Source organism: Vigna umbellata, chromosome 5, assembly GCF_029865625.1.
Source record: "Vigna umbellata cultivar VRB3 chromosome 5, Vumbellata_1.0, whole genome shotgun sequence".
In the NCBI taxonomy this organism is placed as follows: Eukaryota; Viridiplantae; Streptophyta; class Magnoliopsida; order Fabales; family Fabaceae; genus Vigna; species Vigna umbellata.
This window is the reverse complement of record NC_142169.1, coordinates 33,352,952-33,372,301: the sequence shown is the minus strand read 5'-3', so window position 1 is coordinate 33,372,301 and position 19,350 is coordinate 33,352,952. Positions and strand designations below refer to the sequence as shown.

The 19,350-nt window shown below is 26.9% G+C and overlaps 1 protein-coding gene across 1 annotated transcript; it reads left to right on the top strand.

The window, feature by feature from the left end:
* Positions 1-4,346: 4,346 nt before the first annotated feature.
* Positions 4,347-6,288, top strand: LOC124834138 (uncharacterized protein At4g22758-like). The gene is made up of 2 exons (XM_047308760.2): positions 4,347-4,973; positions 5,971-6,288. The coding sequence occupies exons 1-2, from the start codon at positions 4,703-4,705 to the stop codon at positions 6,144-6,146; spliced, it is 447 nt and encodes a 148-aa protein (XP_047164716.1). The 5' UTR covers positions 4,347-4,702; the 3' UTR covers positions 6,147-6,288.
* The last annotated feature ends 13,062 nt before the right edge of the window (positions 6,289-19,350 follow it).

Sequence of the window (19,350 nt, the reverse complement as noted above, 5' to 3'; positions counted from 1 at the left end):
TTTTTTTTTCACGAAGTAGTTGTTGGATATATTTGGTCATTTTCTTAAGATTGAGGCGAAAATGAGATAGAATAGGTTGTAAGATGAAAATAAAACTTGAAGTAATTTAAATTTAAATGACAATATTTTAAAAAAAATCAACTATAGTGGATTCACAAATTATCTTGTAAAATTTATACTAAATTCAAATTAAAGAAATTACACTATTAAATAGATTGATATTTAAAAAATCACTAAATTAATTAAAATGTCTCAAATAGCAAATTCAAAATTTACCGAATTAATTACAAACTCTGATTCTTAAAGGGGGAAATGTAGCAGAAAAAGGCAACATATTATATGGATAGCATGAAAATGCATTCCATTATCTCGTTGCATTTTTAAATAAGCATCCATAGTTGTGACAGATTTAATAGTAAGCATAAAAATTGAAATAACAAATCTGGAACATAGTAAAGGAGTTTAATTTTCTTTCTTCCTGCACCTGCACACATCTATTTGATGGATAAATACTTCTTTTGAAATCCTTAGCACTTACAGAATCAATGATATTTGAGATATATTAAAAATAAGTAAACTACACATTTTTGTTAACAAAAAGTTAAATGAAGAAGAGGTTTCCAGATACGTAAGCCAAAACCATGTCAAATATATATCCTGAAATATAATCAGATGTTTTTCAAAGGATCATTTCAAAATAATATTTACATTTTAAAACTATATCTAACTAACAAACCTCCTAAATAAAACTCTCACGAACCATGTTTTATCTTTATATTTTTACGCTTATAATATTTGGTGTCTATTCTAAATTGAATTCCGATAAACTTCTAGACGAAATTATCAACATATAGTTACAAACAAATACCACAAAGTAAATTGTTCATTCTAAATTTTAAAAAATAACTTATACACTCAAACAATATCTGTTTATTATAATTTCAAATACAACATTGTTGCTTGTTACGAAAAAATATTTGTGTATTACAAATATTAATTATATAAAATAAATATTTCTTCCATGTATATTATCCGGTGAAAGACTACTTGTTTTATATAATATCTGCATAATGATTACTTCTGAGTGATTAAAAAAGAGCAATAATTATTGTCAACAAATATTTTAGTCCGAATTATTGATGACTTATAATCATCCAAGTGTCTAATTATTCACCATAAAATATAAAAGACAGTCTTTTCTCAATTGACTAGAGAGGTATTAACTCTTACATAAAGTATTATTTTAAACTTGAATATCACTACAGTAGAATGGGACACGATAACTATTTTGAACAAAATCTCAAACTGTAAATGAAAAATATAATTAAAAAAACTTTCGTAAAATAACGTTTTAACTTTTATATTACACAAGATAATTAAAAAGAAATTATATAACAAATACATATTTTTAAGTTCGTAGAATATATTTTAAACTATGGTAAACAATTATACTTTTATACAACATGTATTTTAATTATTGATTAGCATTAGTTTCATTTTAAAATATTAAATCTCAAACTACTTTATCTTTTAACTTTTAACGTATATATGACTTTATTATATTTTAATACATAATTTTTATTTAAATTTAATCGGAATTATTGATGGCTACAATATCCTAGTAAATTTTGTATACTTAATTACAAATCTAAAGTTTAAGTTATATATTGACAATAATTTTGTATACTTAATTACAAATACAGCTGTGTAAAAGTGTATAAAATAAAAATTCAAAAAGTAAAATGACAAAACTTAATGCCACTTTCCTTTGGCTTTTATTACCTTTTCTTTTAGTTGAAGGTAGCTTCCTCAACCTATCAACCTATAATATGCCTTAACTTTATTTAGATTTTAATCAAAATTATAATTTAGGATTGAAAAACAATTATAATTTTTTAATTAAGTCAATTAATTTGATCCATCAATTTATATAATTAAGCTGTGTTCGAATTTATTTTAACTTATTAATAAGTGATTGGAATTGAATAAATTCATTAAATAACTAATCGATTGTGAGTCTGATCAAACCAATTGATTCATTTTTCCATTTTTATATAAAATATATCGAAAAATAATATTTACTCTAAATCAAATATAAAATAATTAGTAACTAATAAACGGTGTAAATATCTTTGTTTTAAGAATACATTAAAATTAATCTCTGTCCTAATATAGATAAAAGCCAACATCATAGAGTCTTTGCACGCAAACATTTAATGTGTATTTAATATTATCTATTATTTATTCCTATATATCATCTCAATCTAAAAGTATTGTCTTATGATATATATCTTAATTATATATATATATATATATAAACTTAAGATTACTTACTTGTAATTATCATTTATTTTAGCCAAGTGCGTTAATAATGATAATAATAATAATGTTATTATTTAGACGTATATTGATATGTAATTTATATGGTTCAACATAAAAATATTTATTATTGTTTAATAAATTTTTTGAATTAAAAAGAATTTCTAATATAAATAAATATTTTTAATTATTTAAAGTTTTATTTAAAAATTAAAATCTTAAATTTATTGTCTTATCGGATGTTTCAACGGCAGAGTTTTTTTGTTGTTTGGGTTTCACAAAATTTAATTGGAAATCCATACTTTTATATCGTATTTTGGTTTTATTATTTTGTTCAGTCTCCTCACGATATTCAATTTTCCTTTTATTTCATATAATATTTTTTTCCATTCTGAATTTGTCTCTTTAAATTATATTTAAAAAAGACTCAAAATAGATAATATGCCTGTCATTAGATAGTAAAAATATTACAAGAAATTTTTTAAATAATGATAAAAAATAATTAATTATTATAACGACCACCTTAGATAATAATTATAAAATGAAATTTATTGACAACTAAAATAATTTTTTATTATAAATAAAAAATTACAATTGCTTTGTGAATTGGTTTTAAAATTTATTATTAATATTAGTTATCAATTTTTTGACTATGAAAGGAATTAATCACTAAATCGGTCTCTAGTTTTAGTTAGAGATAAAATTTTGATCACTAAAATGAATTTTGTTAGTGAAATCTTTAAAAAGAAAAAGAAAAGGACAAGAATAAAAACGTAAAACAGGAAATTTTAGAAACCAACCATTCGAAAAAGATGAGCCATAAAAGCATAAGGAAGATATAATTGGATATGAGAGAGAGACGTAAGAAATTAAGAAAAGGGTGGTGAAGTTGAATTGGGAGATAGAAGATGCTGAGTTTGAAATTAGTTTAAGAATGAAAAGAAAAGAAAGAATAAAGAAAGGTTTATCGAAGACCTTACCTGCTCCATCCTTCACTGCACGATGCAAACTTGCCTGCGCCATGCAACCCTTCAAAAAGAATCTCCCACCAATGGGATATTCCCTTTTTCTTCTTCATTCCCAATATCATAATCCACAATTTAGAGCCTCAAAAATCTAACTTTTCATCTTTTTCATCATTCCTCTCACCTACACCTCCCCCATTTTTTCATTATTTAAATATATTAAATTTTTAACTACAATATTAAGGTTTAGTCATTCAATAGCTTTTGTAAAGGAGACAAATTTACAGAAAAGAATCTTGGGATGAAACCACCTTTTTAAGTATTGTTTTTCAATGCCTTCATCATATTTTGAATCTTTTAATAAAAAGAAATTACAATGATAGAAAGAGTAATAAAAAGACTTAAATGAAAACTAATAAATTATTTGCAAGTCATTTGGAAAGAGTGTTATCGTGATATTTATAGATGCGAGACAATATGTTACTTTAAACATATTTATATCAAAATTATATTTAAGTTAATCTTTTATATCTTCATGACTTCAACAATTACAGAGAGATTGTCTTGTGTTTCAACTACTTCAACTCCACAACACAAAAAGTTGTTAAAAATGGTGATAACTTTTTTAAATGATCTCGTGTGAACGAGACACAAACTAATCCTAAAGATTATTCTTTAAAAATCAATTCGAAAAAATAATTTCAAAAATAAATTAATTGAGATTGGTGAAAAAATCTTATTTTAATGTAAAATAAAATTGACAATTTTATAAATATTCTACTGAAATTAACACATTTTTCGTCATATATTCAAAACAACCTAACGAATTATTCAATAAAGAAATGAAGGGAGTTGTATGATACTAATAAACTTTTGGAGTGAAATAAATAATACATTGAGTAAACAGTATAATTTAAAGGTGGTCCTAGAATGGAGAAATCGAATAAAGTCAAAAGTGTATGTTTCTGTGTATATATATTAATATTAATGAACGATCTAAAACAAGACAGAATAACATTTTTTTTCCAGAAAATAATTAGATAAACTAAAAAAATAAATTATTAATATATACAGAGACACAGATATAAACTGCTTAAACTTTGAGTTGCTGCAGAACGATGCTCACACCTTAAGTTCTGTGTTTTTCATCTGACTCGTGTTAATGCATTCTTCTTCAATCCTCTTCACTACTTTGCCTTGAATGTTGGGTTTGAGTTTATCTCTTTCTTTCATGCTCTGCTCCACCGCTTCATCGCGTGGCACCGTTCTTCACGCGTTGTCTTCTTCTTCCTTCGGATCCTCCAAAACTGTGTGGTACTATCGCTGCCTAGGCCTCGACCCTTGAAAAGCAGCGACCTTTGGGGCCATTTTTCATCTGGGTGGGTACCGAATTTGAAGGAAGAAGAACGTGTGGTACGATGAAGAGTGGTTTTGAGAAGATGGTGTTGCAGAAGAACAAGAAAAAGGGAAGGTACGAGGATGAGACAAGGAAGAAGAGTACTAGGTTTCTGGTGACGATCAACATAATGGGGAGTGCGGGGCCCATAAGGTTTGTGGTGAACGAGAAAGAGGTTGTTTCTGGGGTGATTGAAACTGCTCTCAAATCCTATGCTCGTGAAGGGAGGCTTCCTGTTCTGGGATTTGATGCCACCAATTTCTTTCTTTACTGTGCAAATGCTGGCTTTGATGGTAAACTTCCTTCTCTTCTCTTCTCCAATCCTTTTTCAAATTCCACAAACTTAAAAGCTGTTCTTGCTTTTAGTTACTTTTCGATGCTAATTCACACTATTTCATTTTACTTTTTGCACTTAACGACATTCACTTTTAATTCTGATATGGATCATATATTTTCAATTACGTATATGATTTTAATTTTTTTAGTTATTGTGATAAGGGTTAAAACAATTAAATTTAAAGATAAACCTTCAATTCATGGTTGTTTTTTAATGCAAATAAAACTCTAATTCTTCTTGAAAGAAATTTAAAGAATTGAATCTAAATTTTATTTTCAAAAAATGCAATTTTATGAGTTTTGTAAGTTGTTTTTGACGTTATTCTACTGTGAGGTGAAGTCAATTTTGGTTTCTGATATATATAATAAGAGGTGCAACTCCCATTCTAATTGAAAAATAATATTGAAAACAGCTACTGAGTTTTGTCGTTTTGAAATTTAGTATTCCCATTTTCATTTGGTTCATGAATTTGTACTAGTATTTGTCTTTTTCTTAGCTTGGTCTCTCTGAAATATGCTAGTTATGTCAGAAAGACAGTATATGTGAATGTCATTTGCTTGGGTTCCATAATCTATTCCCTCTAATGATGTTTTTCATGCCCCTCTTGCAAGTTGTCGTTTGTTCTTTTTTGGCCGGAGAATGCTTCATAATTTAATAATTAAAAATCAATATATGAAATCATCCCATCAATTGTCATATTCTTAATTGAAAACGATTATGTTTTAAAATTTTATACGTTTAAATTCATATATAAATCTATCATTATTGTACCAAGTATTAAACTATGGACAGCTTTCATTTTTTAATTAGTAACTAAATGACATCACATAACACGTGTCATTCATAAAGTGTATTGATAGAACAGTGCAACATATTATAAAGTTTGGTGAAATGATTATTACAATGATTTATAAGATAAAAAGGGTTGACGTTGTTGTTTGTTTAATACATAGCCGTGAGTCCATTGGAAGCGATAGGATCTTTTGGGGTGAGGAACTTTGTGCTATGCAAAAAGCAGGTTTACTCATCAAAAACAGTTCCACAATCTGAGCTCGTATCTCAAAAGAGCAGTGGTGGATGGAAGGCATGGTTGAATAAATCATTGGGTTTAAAGATCCTAAGCCATTAAGATAATAATAACGTTTACATGTGAAAACGTTATAAGTTTCGTTTCTGTACTGCATTGTGCTTTAGCTACTATAATGTTATGTTGTACAATCTATTGGAAACAACTTAATATTGAATAATGTATGTTACTATTGCCTTCTTCATTGTTAGCACAGATGATTTATTTTTCTTTACATGTTTATACCATTGGTGGTTTCTTTTCATTCAATTTGAATTCAACGTCTAACTGGTTATTTTTAGAAAATGGGATTCTAGTAATTGAAGACTGGTCGTTCAAAGAAAGGTTGGGAGTTAAAGAATTATCTTTCTTAAATCTTTCTTATGGGTTCTGAGCAAGTAAGAGAAGAATAACATTTAAATTTTAGTGTACCTACGAATGGATAAATGATGTTTCAATACTCACTTGTACAAGTATTATACTATCTCTATGAGTAAAAAATTAAAATAAAAATTTAATTTATATTTTATTAAGTAAGTTTAATTAAAATTAAAATTAATTTATAATTTATTTAATTAAATTTAATTAAAATTAATTTTTAATTTTTAATTTATTTAATTAATATTATATTTTATTTTAAACCCTTATAAAATATATTTTTTAAATATTTAATATTTATAAATTTTAAAATATTTGTAGATATTTTTTAAATATATATATATATATATATATATATATATATATATATTTATGACAAGTAATAAATGAATTTTTTTTACAGATTTGATTGCATGTAACATTACTCGTGTTTTACATTGTCATCCTAAATAATAGTAATTAATTAACCGTGAAAAAAAAAAGTTAACAGGTATGTTATGAGTGCTTTTCGGGAAGCAAGGAAGAAGGTTGTGTTTTGGGTTTAAGCAAATGTAATTAGATTTAATAAGCGACAGCAAATTGCGAATAAGGTTAAAGATTGAAATTAAAATTTGAATAGAAAAACTATAGAGAGTTGTTCTTCAATTTACAAGTAATACTTTTTTTCAATTTACGTGTGTGAGATAAAATCTGATACTTTACTTTATATATAACCTTAAAATAATATTTTCATTCATAAATAACTCTTGTAAGCTATTTTCATTGAAAATGTTTCAAATAATCATTTTCTTTAATTTTAGCCACATCAAATTATTATTTATTCACAAAGTTTAATGATATTTTATGAATGAATGAATTTCTTTGTATAAGTAAAATTCCGTATTAATTAAATATGATTATGAGTATTGATTTTAAATTAACTATAAGGATGATAACGAGTATCTACTTATCAATTTCTCTTTTCTCTCTATTTTAATTTATTAAAACAGATTTGATCATTTTTATTCTTTTATAAATATGTGACTTTTAATGAATTATTATTTGATACTCTTTTTTCATATTTATATAATTATAATTTCCTTACAAGTTATTTTTAATTAGAAAAAAAAAGTGGATTTTTTATATTATTTTTTTATTGTGTCTTTTATATTTTGTAAAAAGTTAATTAATATTTGAAACACTAAACGAATGAAGGTAATACTTGTCAGAACTCATTAAAACGCATCCAAAAACTCCAAGTAGTGGGATCCAAGTGTCAAGAAAGAAGTGAGTGTCTCAATTAGTGAAAAACAAGTGGCTGCAGGAGAGTGGCCGTTCGTTTTGGGCGACGACAGTATTTAAGGCCAAATTTCAAATAACGTGCCACTTCTCTGCATGCCTTTATTCTTCTCCAAAACGCTGAAACTCTTTTTTCCTCCTTCTCTCTATAATCTCCTCCTTCTCTCTAAGAAAACCTCACCATTTCTTCTTCCGATCACCTCTCAGGCACCCTTGGAACACTCCCGGCGTCAAGAGCTTCCACTTAAACCGATCGGTTTGTGATCCTGAGCTGGTGAGTTTCCTTCTCTTTAAGCACGTTCGTTCATTCTCACATGCAACTCTCTATTTCTGATCGCCTGATGGGATAGTATAATTCTGAGTGTTTCTGGTTTTTCTGTTTGGTTCAGTGCTCCTAAAACGGGAGTGTCGAACGTTAGTTCTTGGGTAGAGGGAAGCTCTATTCTGCTTCGTTTGAGCATTCGGTTACGTATAAAGGTAAGGGAAGCTTATATAATTTGATTAAATTCTTGTTTGAACGTTGGCATGGTTGCATGATACGTTGTTTGATTATTTGATGAATATGAGATAGGTATGTACTGCTTGTTTGGACGTGTGGATGGATGAATGATGCATGTTGTGAATTGAGTTGAGATAGGCCTTGATATTCAAACTGTGGTAGTCTGAGTAAAGGTGGTAATATGGTCCAGAGTTGTTAACGAGCGTTCGGTTCTTCTTGGGAGTACATGGTCTTACCTGAGTCTCATGTTTTGGGGGATAGAATCTAAGAGTTTTCCTGTAATACTACATAGGATTTGTTAAACTTTGACCGATAGTTTGTATTAACCATTCCGTTCCCCTTTGAGCGTCCGTCTATATTAGGTTCTCTTATACAAGGAATTACGGTAATAACGATCGTGTTATAATATTAGAAATGTATGAATGAGTGTTCGGCCTAAGTGTAGTTCTTCTTTAGACTTCCTAAACAATTTAGTTAATGTGTTATATACTACCTAAAGTCGTAGACGTTATCGTTCTTTTTATTCAGAATAAGTGGTGGCTCAATTGTATATATATATTCATTCTTTTTCTGTGAGTTTATTAGCGATCGGTCTTAGACCAATCTTTCAGTCTCAGTAGCGCTCGTTCCTGATAAACACTTGGTCTTGGACCAACGCTCGTTCAATAGTGTTTGGTTTCTACAGGGCTCGGTCTTAAACCAAGCGATGAGTCTTGTTTTCTGTAATATAGTATTACTGTGCTTAGAATCAGAGTCTTTATTCAAACTAGATAGCGTTCGTTAATTCATAGTTTCTCATCAGTATTATTATTTAGTATAAATCATGATGGTCTTTAAAAGGTGTTCGATCTAGAGTCTTAGTACTCGGCCTAGGCTTCGTGGCGTCCGGTTTGAACTCTTAGGAGTCTGTTTATTTAAGTAAATGAGTAGCGCTCGGCCTTGTTATACCAGTCGTACTTGGGTTATGATAAGAACGTATGATCTTATTTCATTGGAATATGTGGATGATAAAGTCTGAGAGAATTTGAAATGTGATGTGTATGAAATAGTTTGGTTATGAACGAGTATTCTAGGGAGGGATATCTTAGAGAGTGGTTATTGATTTGTAAAGTATGAATGTGGGCAAAGCTTAGCGGGCGTTCATCCTGATATTCCATGATTACTCGTTCTCATGTAGAGAGGAGTAAGTCACGTGTGGGAATGACAGGAGGTCCTAGTCCATAAGGTTAACTTGGACGGAACGGATCAACCTCGGGTGACAACTGTTGAGGGTATCCCAATTACTACATCACCCGGGTGCACGAACGTCGTAGCTACACAGGATTCATACAATCCGGACAGTCAGAGTCAAGTGGTCGTTTTTGCATGCCTTGAATGTATGAATTATGATGTGGTCATTGTTGGTTTTGTTATGAATGTTGTATGTTGTGATTGAATAAATTAAATTACATAAGCTTACCCTGTTTACCATTTTTGTCTATGTTGTACGTCTTGTCGTTGTCCTGTTGCAATGATCATCCGTGTGGATGTGAGCAGAAGGAGAAGAGTTGCTTGAAGAAGTATTGGAAGACATAGCGGAAGTGAAGGCCAAACCTTGAGAGCGTTCGGTCTGGTGTTGGCGTTATCTTTTATGAAGACCGTGCGGTATTAGTATATTTTGGTAAACGTTCGGTTTAGTAGTAACTAGCGTTAGTTTTAAATTCTCTGATGTTATGTAAGGCCGTTTGGCCGTAATCGTATATAGCTGAGCGTTGAACTGATATTTAGTATTGTTAACATGTGATTATTTTCTATATGGTTTTACACTATATTTTTGGGATGTTACAATACTCATAAGATGTCATAAAGAAGAAGGTAATACTCTTTTTTTAGTTATATTTGTAATTTTTACCATTAATATTCAGTTACTTTTTATTATTTTTCTTTTTATATATTAACTTAATCAATTTACATTATATTATTAATTTATAATATAATGCAAATATCTAAAAAAATGCTAAAAATTAAACGTAACAAGCGTTTGTCACCCTTATCTTTATGCTAATAATAATAATAACAACAACATATTATTTTTTTTTCTTTTCAATATTATCAATTATTATTATTCACGTAATATAAAAGTAATATGTTTATATTTTTATTGAGAATTAGTAATAAGTAAAATTCACCTTAAATTTTTTTTGAATTAAAAGTTAGAGTATTTTTTTTCTACTTGAACTTAATTTGAATATATTTAAGTCACATGGCACCAGTGTTTACATAAAACTCAAAAAGCAAACAACTTCAAAAAGCGTAAAAAGTTAACTTTTATTTTTCTTCTTATCGGGAGGATGTATAAAATTCTTCACTAGAAATGCCTTTATAATTTTTTATTTTCCAAAGAATGAATATTGGAGTTAAAAATATAAAATAAAAGTAGAGAGAAAATTTTGTGAAAAAAATATCTACATAAACGATGATTTTTATGAAATAAATTTCAGTTAATAGAGAATCTATTAAAAGTTATAACATTTTATTATTAAAATATTCTAGTATTATCTTTTAAAAATCATCACTATTTGTTTTTTCTCACATATAGTTTTTACCATAGAAATAAAAAGTGGTTTGAGGATTACTACTAAAAGAGAAATTCAATAAAAACAAAATAAAATTGTTCATGATTCTAAAACATTGTTATATTAAACATTTACACATATCAAGTGTTGGCGACCTTCATTTGTCGAACTTTAATTTTAGTAGTGTTTGCGTAATAGTTTCTTCGTTTTTTGTTTGGGCCAAAGGGGTGGGATGTGACATTCTTTGTCAAGGGTGGTGCTCGGTCCACCACCACCCCTTCTCCCACCACCATCTCATTTCTGTTTTATCCATCTCTTTATTTTTTTCATTCCTATTTTACTTTTAGTAAAATTTTAGGATTAATATTTTTTAACCTCTACCCACTCTAATCATCTATATGTATGCACCGACAACTTTTCTTTCTTTTTATCGTTCGTCCCCTCATTGTTTCATTGTGCTCTTCTTTCGTTTTTTCACGTTCCACTTCTTCCTCTCCTTCTTTAATTGTGATAGAATTGTGGTCTCAGAGTGTGGCGGACTTTCATTAGCTGGTGTGCTTAATGAGAGATTGCAAGTGGTGGTGGAAGCAATTGATCAGTCGTGCCAAGATCGGTGTGTGGTGGTGGTGTGCTGGTGCTTGAAGGATTCGTCGTGAATGTGCGTAATAAACCGTAAAAAAATAAACGTATAATCTTTAAACGGATGTGAGCATCCCTCAACAGATGTCAACATTCGTTCAAGGGAAAACGGATGTCAGATATCCGTTTTGCCTTAAACGGATGTTGACATCCGTTGACGCATGCTCACATCTGTTTAAAGTTACATGTTTATTTTCCAGTTTATCTTTATTAGTTTATGTTTTTATATTAATTTTGGAGATATTTTAATAATGTAATTTATATGTTTTGATGTATTATTTTTTAATCTATTTTTGATGTATTTTAATAATGTATTTTTGAAGATCTTTATTGTTATTAGTTTATATTTATATTTTTTTGTATTTTGCAGTTATATATAATTAGTTTTTTTGTTTTAATGTTTTTTATAAAATATAATTTTTATATATGGTTTTTGTATTCTTTAACAATTTTATAATTATATAAAAAATTATTTATTAGTTTAATTATATGAAATATATAATTTTATTATATTAATATTTTTGTAATTAAAGCAAACGGATGTGGTGGAGTTGAGGAGTAGGAATCTGGAAAGAGAGAGAAAAAGAGTTGGAAGGTGGGGCTGAGTGAAAGTTAAAAATGGGTAGAAAAATAAGATTTGAGTTTAAAGTAAATAAATAGGGTTAAAAGTAAAAAATGTTATTTTTGTAATTAAAATTTTTTTGCAGAAGGTTGGAGAGGTGGAGGGAGAAGTGGTGGTGGTGAAGGGAGCAACACCCCTTTGTCCAATGATAAGCCCAAATCACATTTGCAGCATGTTGGGTTTGGATTTGTTCTATAACGTTCTTGGGTCACGTACGGTTAATTTAGGCCCATAATTTTGTCAGTCTTGTCCTTCTTCCTTTTCCCTTTCCACATCTCTCCACCTTTCTCTTTCTCTTTGCACTCCCTGAGTTTCCTTTTTCCTTTTCTTAAATTTTATTATATTGTTAATAAATGAAACAAACTTGTGTTGTATAAAAAATTTAACTTATTTATTTTATTAAACTTTTTTTAAAATTATCTTCGTTTTCACTTAAATTTTACCTCCTTAATAGTAAAAAGGATCATATGTCATGGTATATGAAATATCAAATATAAATGTATAATTAAATTTTAAAATGAAAAATAATTCTTTGACACACCTAAATTTTTACATTCATTTGACACTATCTTTACTTACTTTTTTTTCTCTTTTTTCTTAAAAAGATACCTGACACTTTTATTACCATTTTACCCTCTTATATTCTATGTCAAAGGAACATAAAAGTCTGTCATAGTATCATTTCTCTTTTAAAATCTTCCTCATTCTATTGTCAAACATTAAAACCAGAGAAAAAGTTATATTTCGTTTGTGGGTTACATGTGAGTGAATATTTTTAAGATGATTGTTAAAAAAAAAAAAGTTAAAGCCTTTGTTTAAAAATATAAAATACAAATAAGCATGTTTTAAGGTATAAAATGAAGAAACATATACTCTACATCAAATAAAACATATGCAGCAACATTTATGATTAGATAAAATAATATATTTATAACTATAAATAGTATTTAATTTGATTTTTCATTTTATCCTATTATTAGAGTAAATTGTCAAATGGACATATATTGTTATGTGTTGGTTTGAAAATATCGTTTTGTTTTCTAAATACTTGAAAAGAAATAGAGGAAAACTTACTTGATATGGATTTATTTAATAAATTTGTAAAACAAGTTAATATAATAAGTAAAATTTTATTCATAATTTAAGCAATAAACCATATAGTAAATCTTTCCCATTTTTGAAAATTCTACTATACACATTATTATGTGGTGAAAAATAATGCTTATAAATTTTTTCTTTTACTAGTAATACAGAAGTTTGAGATTTCTTTTATAACTTTTGTTTCTGTCATTCAAGTTAACTGGAAAAAATTAGTTTAACTTTGAAATTTTCTCATACTTTATAAAATTCGACTCTTCTATTTGAATATTTTTGTGATAATGAAACTTTTTTTTTCAAATATGTTTAAAATTGAAATATTAGTTTAAGTTTTAACCAAGCAAAAATGAAAAATTTGAATATGATATGAAAAGAAAAACTTATAAATCATTATCTTTTATCATGTTTGTTTTCAATTATGACACTGCTGAAAAGCCCAAAAAGTTCAGATTTTAAAATGCATAAACATAAAAAATGAATAAATTCATTTTTAGCCCTTTTTCTTTCATAATGCAAGTAATTTTTAATTTACTCCGTAATCAATAATCGTCAAATATATAATTGATTTTATATTTGAATATAATAAATTATATTGAAATAAAATAATAAATTATTTACTTAAAAATAATAACGTAATAAGATATTTAAAATAAATAATATTATGATAAATAAAATAATTTAAATTCAACATCGTATAAAATAATTAACTTTAATAATTAAAGATTAATTTTGTAAGAAAAAAGTAATATAAATCTGTTAAACTTTTAATTTAATTTATTAATATTATTAATTTGATATATAAAACATAATAAATAAATATATCTAAATACACTTTATTACATAATTAAAATAATTAATAAGATAAATTTAACATTTTGTTAATATATATTTTATATTGGAATAGTAAATAATGGAAATAAAATATTAAAATAATAAATAGTATAAAATTTATTTATTTATATCTTGTTACATTTTACAATGAAATATAGTCTTTTATTTATTAGATTTTACAGTAATTTTATATTTTAATTTTAGTTTTAGTTCACATTTTCAAAATTTTATTATATAAATTATTATATAAATATATGAATATGCAGCTAAGATTATTCTATTATATTAATCAAATTTAATGTAAACTTATAACTTCCACTTTTTCCTCAGTTTCCTTTATTTAAAAAATGCTTATATTTTCATTCTCTTACTTTTGATTTATTTTGTTTTTTACTTCCTTAAATTCACTCTCTAATCCACACATCCATCGAGATTTTGAATTAAAAATAACATTAATCTTTTATATAAGTTTAATTCAAACTTCATTAATATTGATTTTTTTTGGATAATCCTTTAAAAGACTAGTGAAAGTGAACTCTACATGTGATTTTCAAGTAATCTACAGTGCATAAGTTATATGAGGAAATTGAAAAATAAAAAAGAGTTTAGAAAGAAGATACCTTAGTAAGTGGGAGATGGTCCTGTTCCTAAGTGACTGTTCTTTAGACTTCAACACAGTGCATTTATTATGAAAACAACTATTCTACGACACACATGGAGGGTATAAAAACCTAGTCTCCACAATAACTTATTACCAAACAACTTTTTCCTTTGATATTATTGTTTCAATCTCAAACGTTAATTCAACTGAAAATACCACCATCCACTACCACACAATTCTTTTCAATTTCTTTTTCCGTCCAAAATAGTTCACTTTCACAGATACATTAACTCACTTTAGTTCAACAGAAAAGGGTTCAAAACCCTAAATGTAAATTCCACGCAATTATAACTCCAAAAACATCTTCTTGCTGATCTTATGATTTAATTTAAAATGGTATTTGCTGATTTTGTTGTGCTGAAAACTACTAAATGAATTTGAAGAGAAAAAGAAAAATGTTTAGTTGAGAAGAATAAAAGGGAAAGCTAATATTAAATTAACGATGATTGTGATAAAAGGTAAGAAACAGCAAAGGTTCGTAGAATATGGAATATAGAATAATTTAAAAAAAAAAAGTACAAAATGGGCATCCAAAGGATAGAAGGTCAAATCAAGAATTTGAAATGGAAGGGTCAGCTTTTGACACTTTTATATCAAACTATATCTTTTAAACTATTCTTAATTCGTGGGATTCCTCGATGCAGATATCGTAACCCATAGCCAACGCTAATTTCATATTCTATTCACCATCAGCTCAAATGCAACCATCACCAAAATATTTTAATATATTACTTTCTTTTCATTCCTATTCATACCATACAAATCAACCAAAAAAATACGACAAAAATTTATTATTGAATAAGAGATGTAATTATCTGTTATATTATTTTTCAAAATATGTATTTTTATAATTTCAAATAATTATATTCCTATTTTAGCTAGTAACACACATTTACCTATTTATCTAACTATAACCACATATTGTATAATTGACAAAAGTCGATATGTAATTCTTTTATTCATTCGTATACCATTTTTCAAATGTCAATTTAAATAGACTAGCATTTATATGATTTTACGTTTAATAATTATAAATTTTGTTTTTTAATAAATATTTTGAAATGTACATTTTATTTATAGAACATTATTAAGTATAAGCTTAAAATTTGCATAGTATAATGTAAATTTTTATTATTTAAACTTAGTCAGGAGTAAAACGTTAAAAGAATAAAAATAAAAAATTTAAATTAGATAACTTTTTTAAGTTGTTAGTTATTTAAATTAAAGTTAATAAAGATTCAATGTTAGAATTTAACTCCTTCAAGACCAAATTCTAACTTAAAACAAATTCATGCTATCATGTAAATATTGTGGAGAGTGTGCAGTGTTTGAAAAAAAATTAAATGCATTATAAAACAATTCAAAGAAAAAACATCTTCACATTGAAATAATTAAGTGCAAAAACAATAAATCCATAAAAACATTTCTTTACATTTATATGTTTATATACAGTAAAAATAATCAAATTTATTTCAAATATCTTAAATTGGTATATTTTTAAATTTTTACTTTTATATTTCATCTAAAATATAACTTCTTAAATAAATTTTTATATTCTTTCTATTTTCAAAAGTTAAATTAAAAAAGTTTTATATTTTGCTATATTTCTAAACTTCTATTTTCATATTTTTTTCTAAATAAAACATTTTTAATAAATTTTAATAATTTTTATATTTTTTTTTGCATGTGAAGTTTGAATCTTCTATAAACAATATTTGGACTTATCATTTTTATTATTTCTAAGATTTGATATTACATCTATAAATGCTCAACACAAATATTATAACTCAATATTGTACACCTTCTAGTACAATTGTTAGCAAAATTGTAAATTAATGACACACAACTATCCAAGCCCTCTATACATCTAATAAAATTAATGAATTGTGGTGGTGACTATAAAAATGACTTTTTTATAGTGTTTTTCTATTGTTTTTTTCTTCATATTGATCCATGTAAGATTTTGATGAATATTTATTTGAGAACCAACAATCATATATCAACACATTATTGTTTGTACGAACATATAAATGTAAACAATATAACATTCATTATGATTGAGCAATATTTTCATGGCTTTGACTCCTAATGTTCAATAAAAACATGTACCAAAAAATCATATTTTTCTCATCAATTAATTTATCCTTAGATTTTTTTTCACCTACTACATTATTTTCTCCAATAAGATCATGATCATCCTTATGAAATCACAAAGCAAACCACACAAAGAAAACTAATAATTATTTTTTTTTATAATACAACATAATAACAAGTTATATTATCAAACTCACATGTTTCATGTTCGTTTATAACATCCACACATAACACACGTTAGTCAACGCATTACCAACTTAATTGTGTATCTAATATGTCAAAACCTACAAATATCACTTGTGACATCTATGAGTATCACACTTATGCTTCTTTAAATCCATGACATTAAACACTTGAAGACTCTACATGTTACACCACCATTCTCTTCAACACTTAACCAAAGATAAAAAATATTATTCATTCTTGTAATAAGTTAAACTTTTATTACTTACTTTACACATTTATCTTTTGCATCACAAACCAAGTTATAGAAATACCCACTAACTATCATCATCCTATTCAGATTATAGGCTACCGTTATACCCAAAATTGTAACTTATAGACAAGTATAGGCTACGATTTTATCAAAAATCATAGCCTATACTTGTTTTTTTTACCAAGGCTTTTAGGCTATGGTTATCTATCTTACTCTCCTTGATTTTTATTTTTAAATTTTTTTATTAGTTGTATAGGTTACAATTTTATCTAAAATTATAACTTATATATGTCTTTTTTTAATCCTGAAAAATATTATAGGCTACGGTTATATATAAAACTGTAGCCTATACCAATATTTGTAAATAGTTTTATACTACAGTTATCTGATAGAACCGTAGTATATACTTGATTATATCTTTTTTACTTGATTAAAGTTGTCAATCATAATCTATAATTATATGTTTTTTACTATGTCTTATTATACTATAATTCAACAACCGTAATATAAGAGTGAAAAGAACCGTAATTATATCTCTCCGTTACAGTAGTGTGTGAGTCTACTATAAATTAAAATAAAGATAATTTATATACAAGTATTTCCAAATTTAATAAATTCACATCTATATAATGTACACATTTATGTTATTTAATCACGTTATATTTATAAAAGTTATACTACATTGTCTAATAAAACTTGAAATTCAAATACATTTAAAATTGTAGGACAATAATTATAAAAAAAATAATATTAAAGTAATACTGTTTGAAAGAAAAAAATTGCTCAAAGATAAATATTTAAATGGGTAACCAAATTAAGATTTAAAAATAAAACTTTTTTTAAGTATAAGAATTTTATTGGACTGAAATAAAAATGTATAATTTATAAAAGTGAAGGAAAAAGAAGATGTAATATTATTGGGGTTTGGTTTGTTGAGTCGTAAAAAAAGAAGATTAATTGGATGATGGAAAAGTTATGTGGGTGGGGGAAGAGGTGTATGAGCTTGACAATTGGCCATGAAAGCAAAAGGCTTAAGTTCTTGTTTGCTTTTTGATATATTATTGATTTAAAAGAGAAGCTTTTTGAGTGGAACAGAGGAGAATATGAGTGATTTACTGGTACTCATAGGAAAAGGGGAAAACTAAGAAGTGGTTGGTTGGAAAAGGGTGTTGTGCACTTGAAAGTGGGGGATGCAAAAAAACCTTTTTCATGGTTGGAGGGCCCTCATGTTTTTTTCCAGGGTAGAAAAAACTAGTGCTGGATGATGAAACTGAACCCCTAGTCCATTTCAATAACCCTACACCATAAAATTTGTTTTCTTTGATTGTGACCCTAAGGTCAATATTGCTTTGCTTACCTTCTATTATTCTGCTTTTCACTTAACAACACCATTAATTATATCATTAATCATCATTTTACTTTCTTCCTCTTATAATCTTTATCCACCACCACCACTCTTAACATACACCTCTGCTACCTACATAACTCTATGGACCACATCCATTCATACTTATCTTCAAAACATCCTACAAATTAACATCGATTCACCAATACATATATAATTCACATCACGTGATGACTATTTTTCTTTTAATATTTTACTCTCTACTTTGATTCTAACAGGAGCAAGACTAATAATTATCAAACACGTAAGTTAGTATCGAATATTTTTTTCCCATGAAGATATTTAGTTGTATTTTAAACCAATCGAGGTGGTAAGGATAAATTAAACTGTAGATAGATTTAATAGAAGGAAATAAGAAAAGATGATCGGTTTTTAAGGATTTAGATGCGTGGTCAAAATGTAATGAGAGGAGAAACATAAATTGAGTTTGGTACAAGTACTTTGAATTGAAGATTTAGAGAATAAAATCTTGCGTTGCTTGTTCGTGTAAGCAATAATTTTGACAAGGAAATGTTTTTGTTGATATGATTATTAAGGGCATCCACCGGTGCTTTTATTCTGGCTTAGCTTAGAATGGGAAAGGGAGTTGAAACCAACCTCGAATGTAGTTGACAAAGATTGCATTGTATCATTAATGTTGATTGGGATGCATGCTCTCCTTTAATATAGTTTTTTCCCTTTACTAGGTTGTTAGTTTCTATATATCCCCATAAACACAAGTACAATTATCGCATAGAACCAATAAAGGGTACTCATTATAAGCCACTCCCT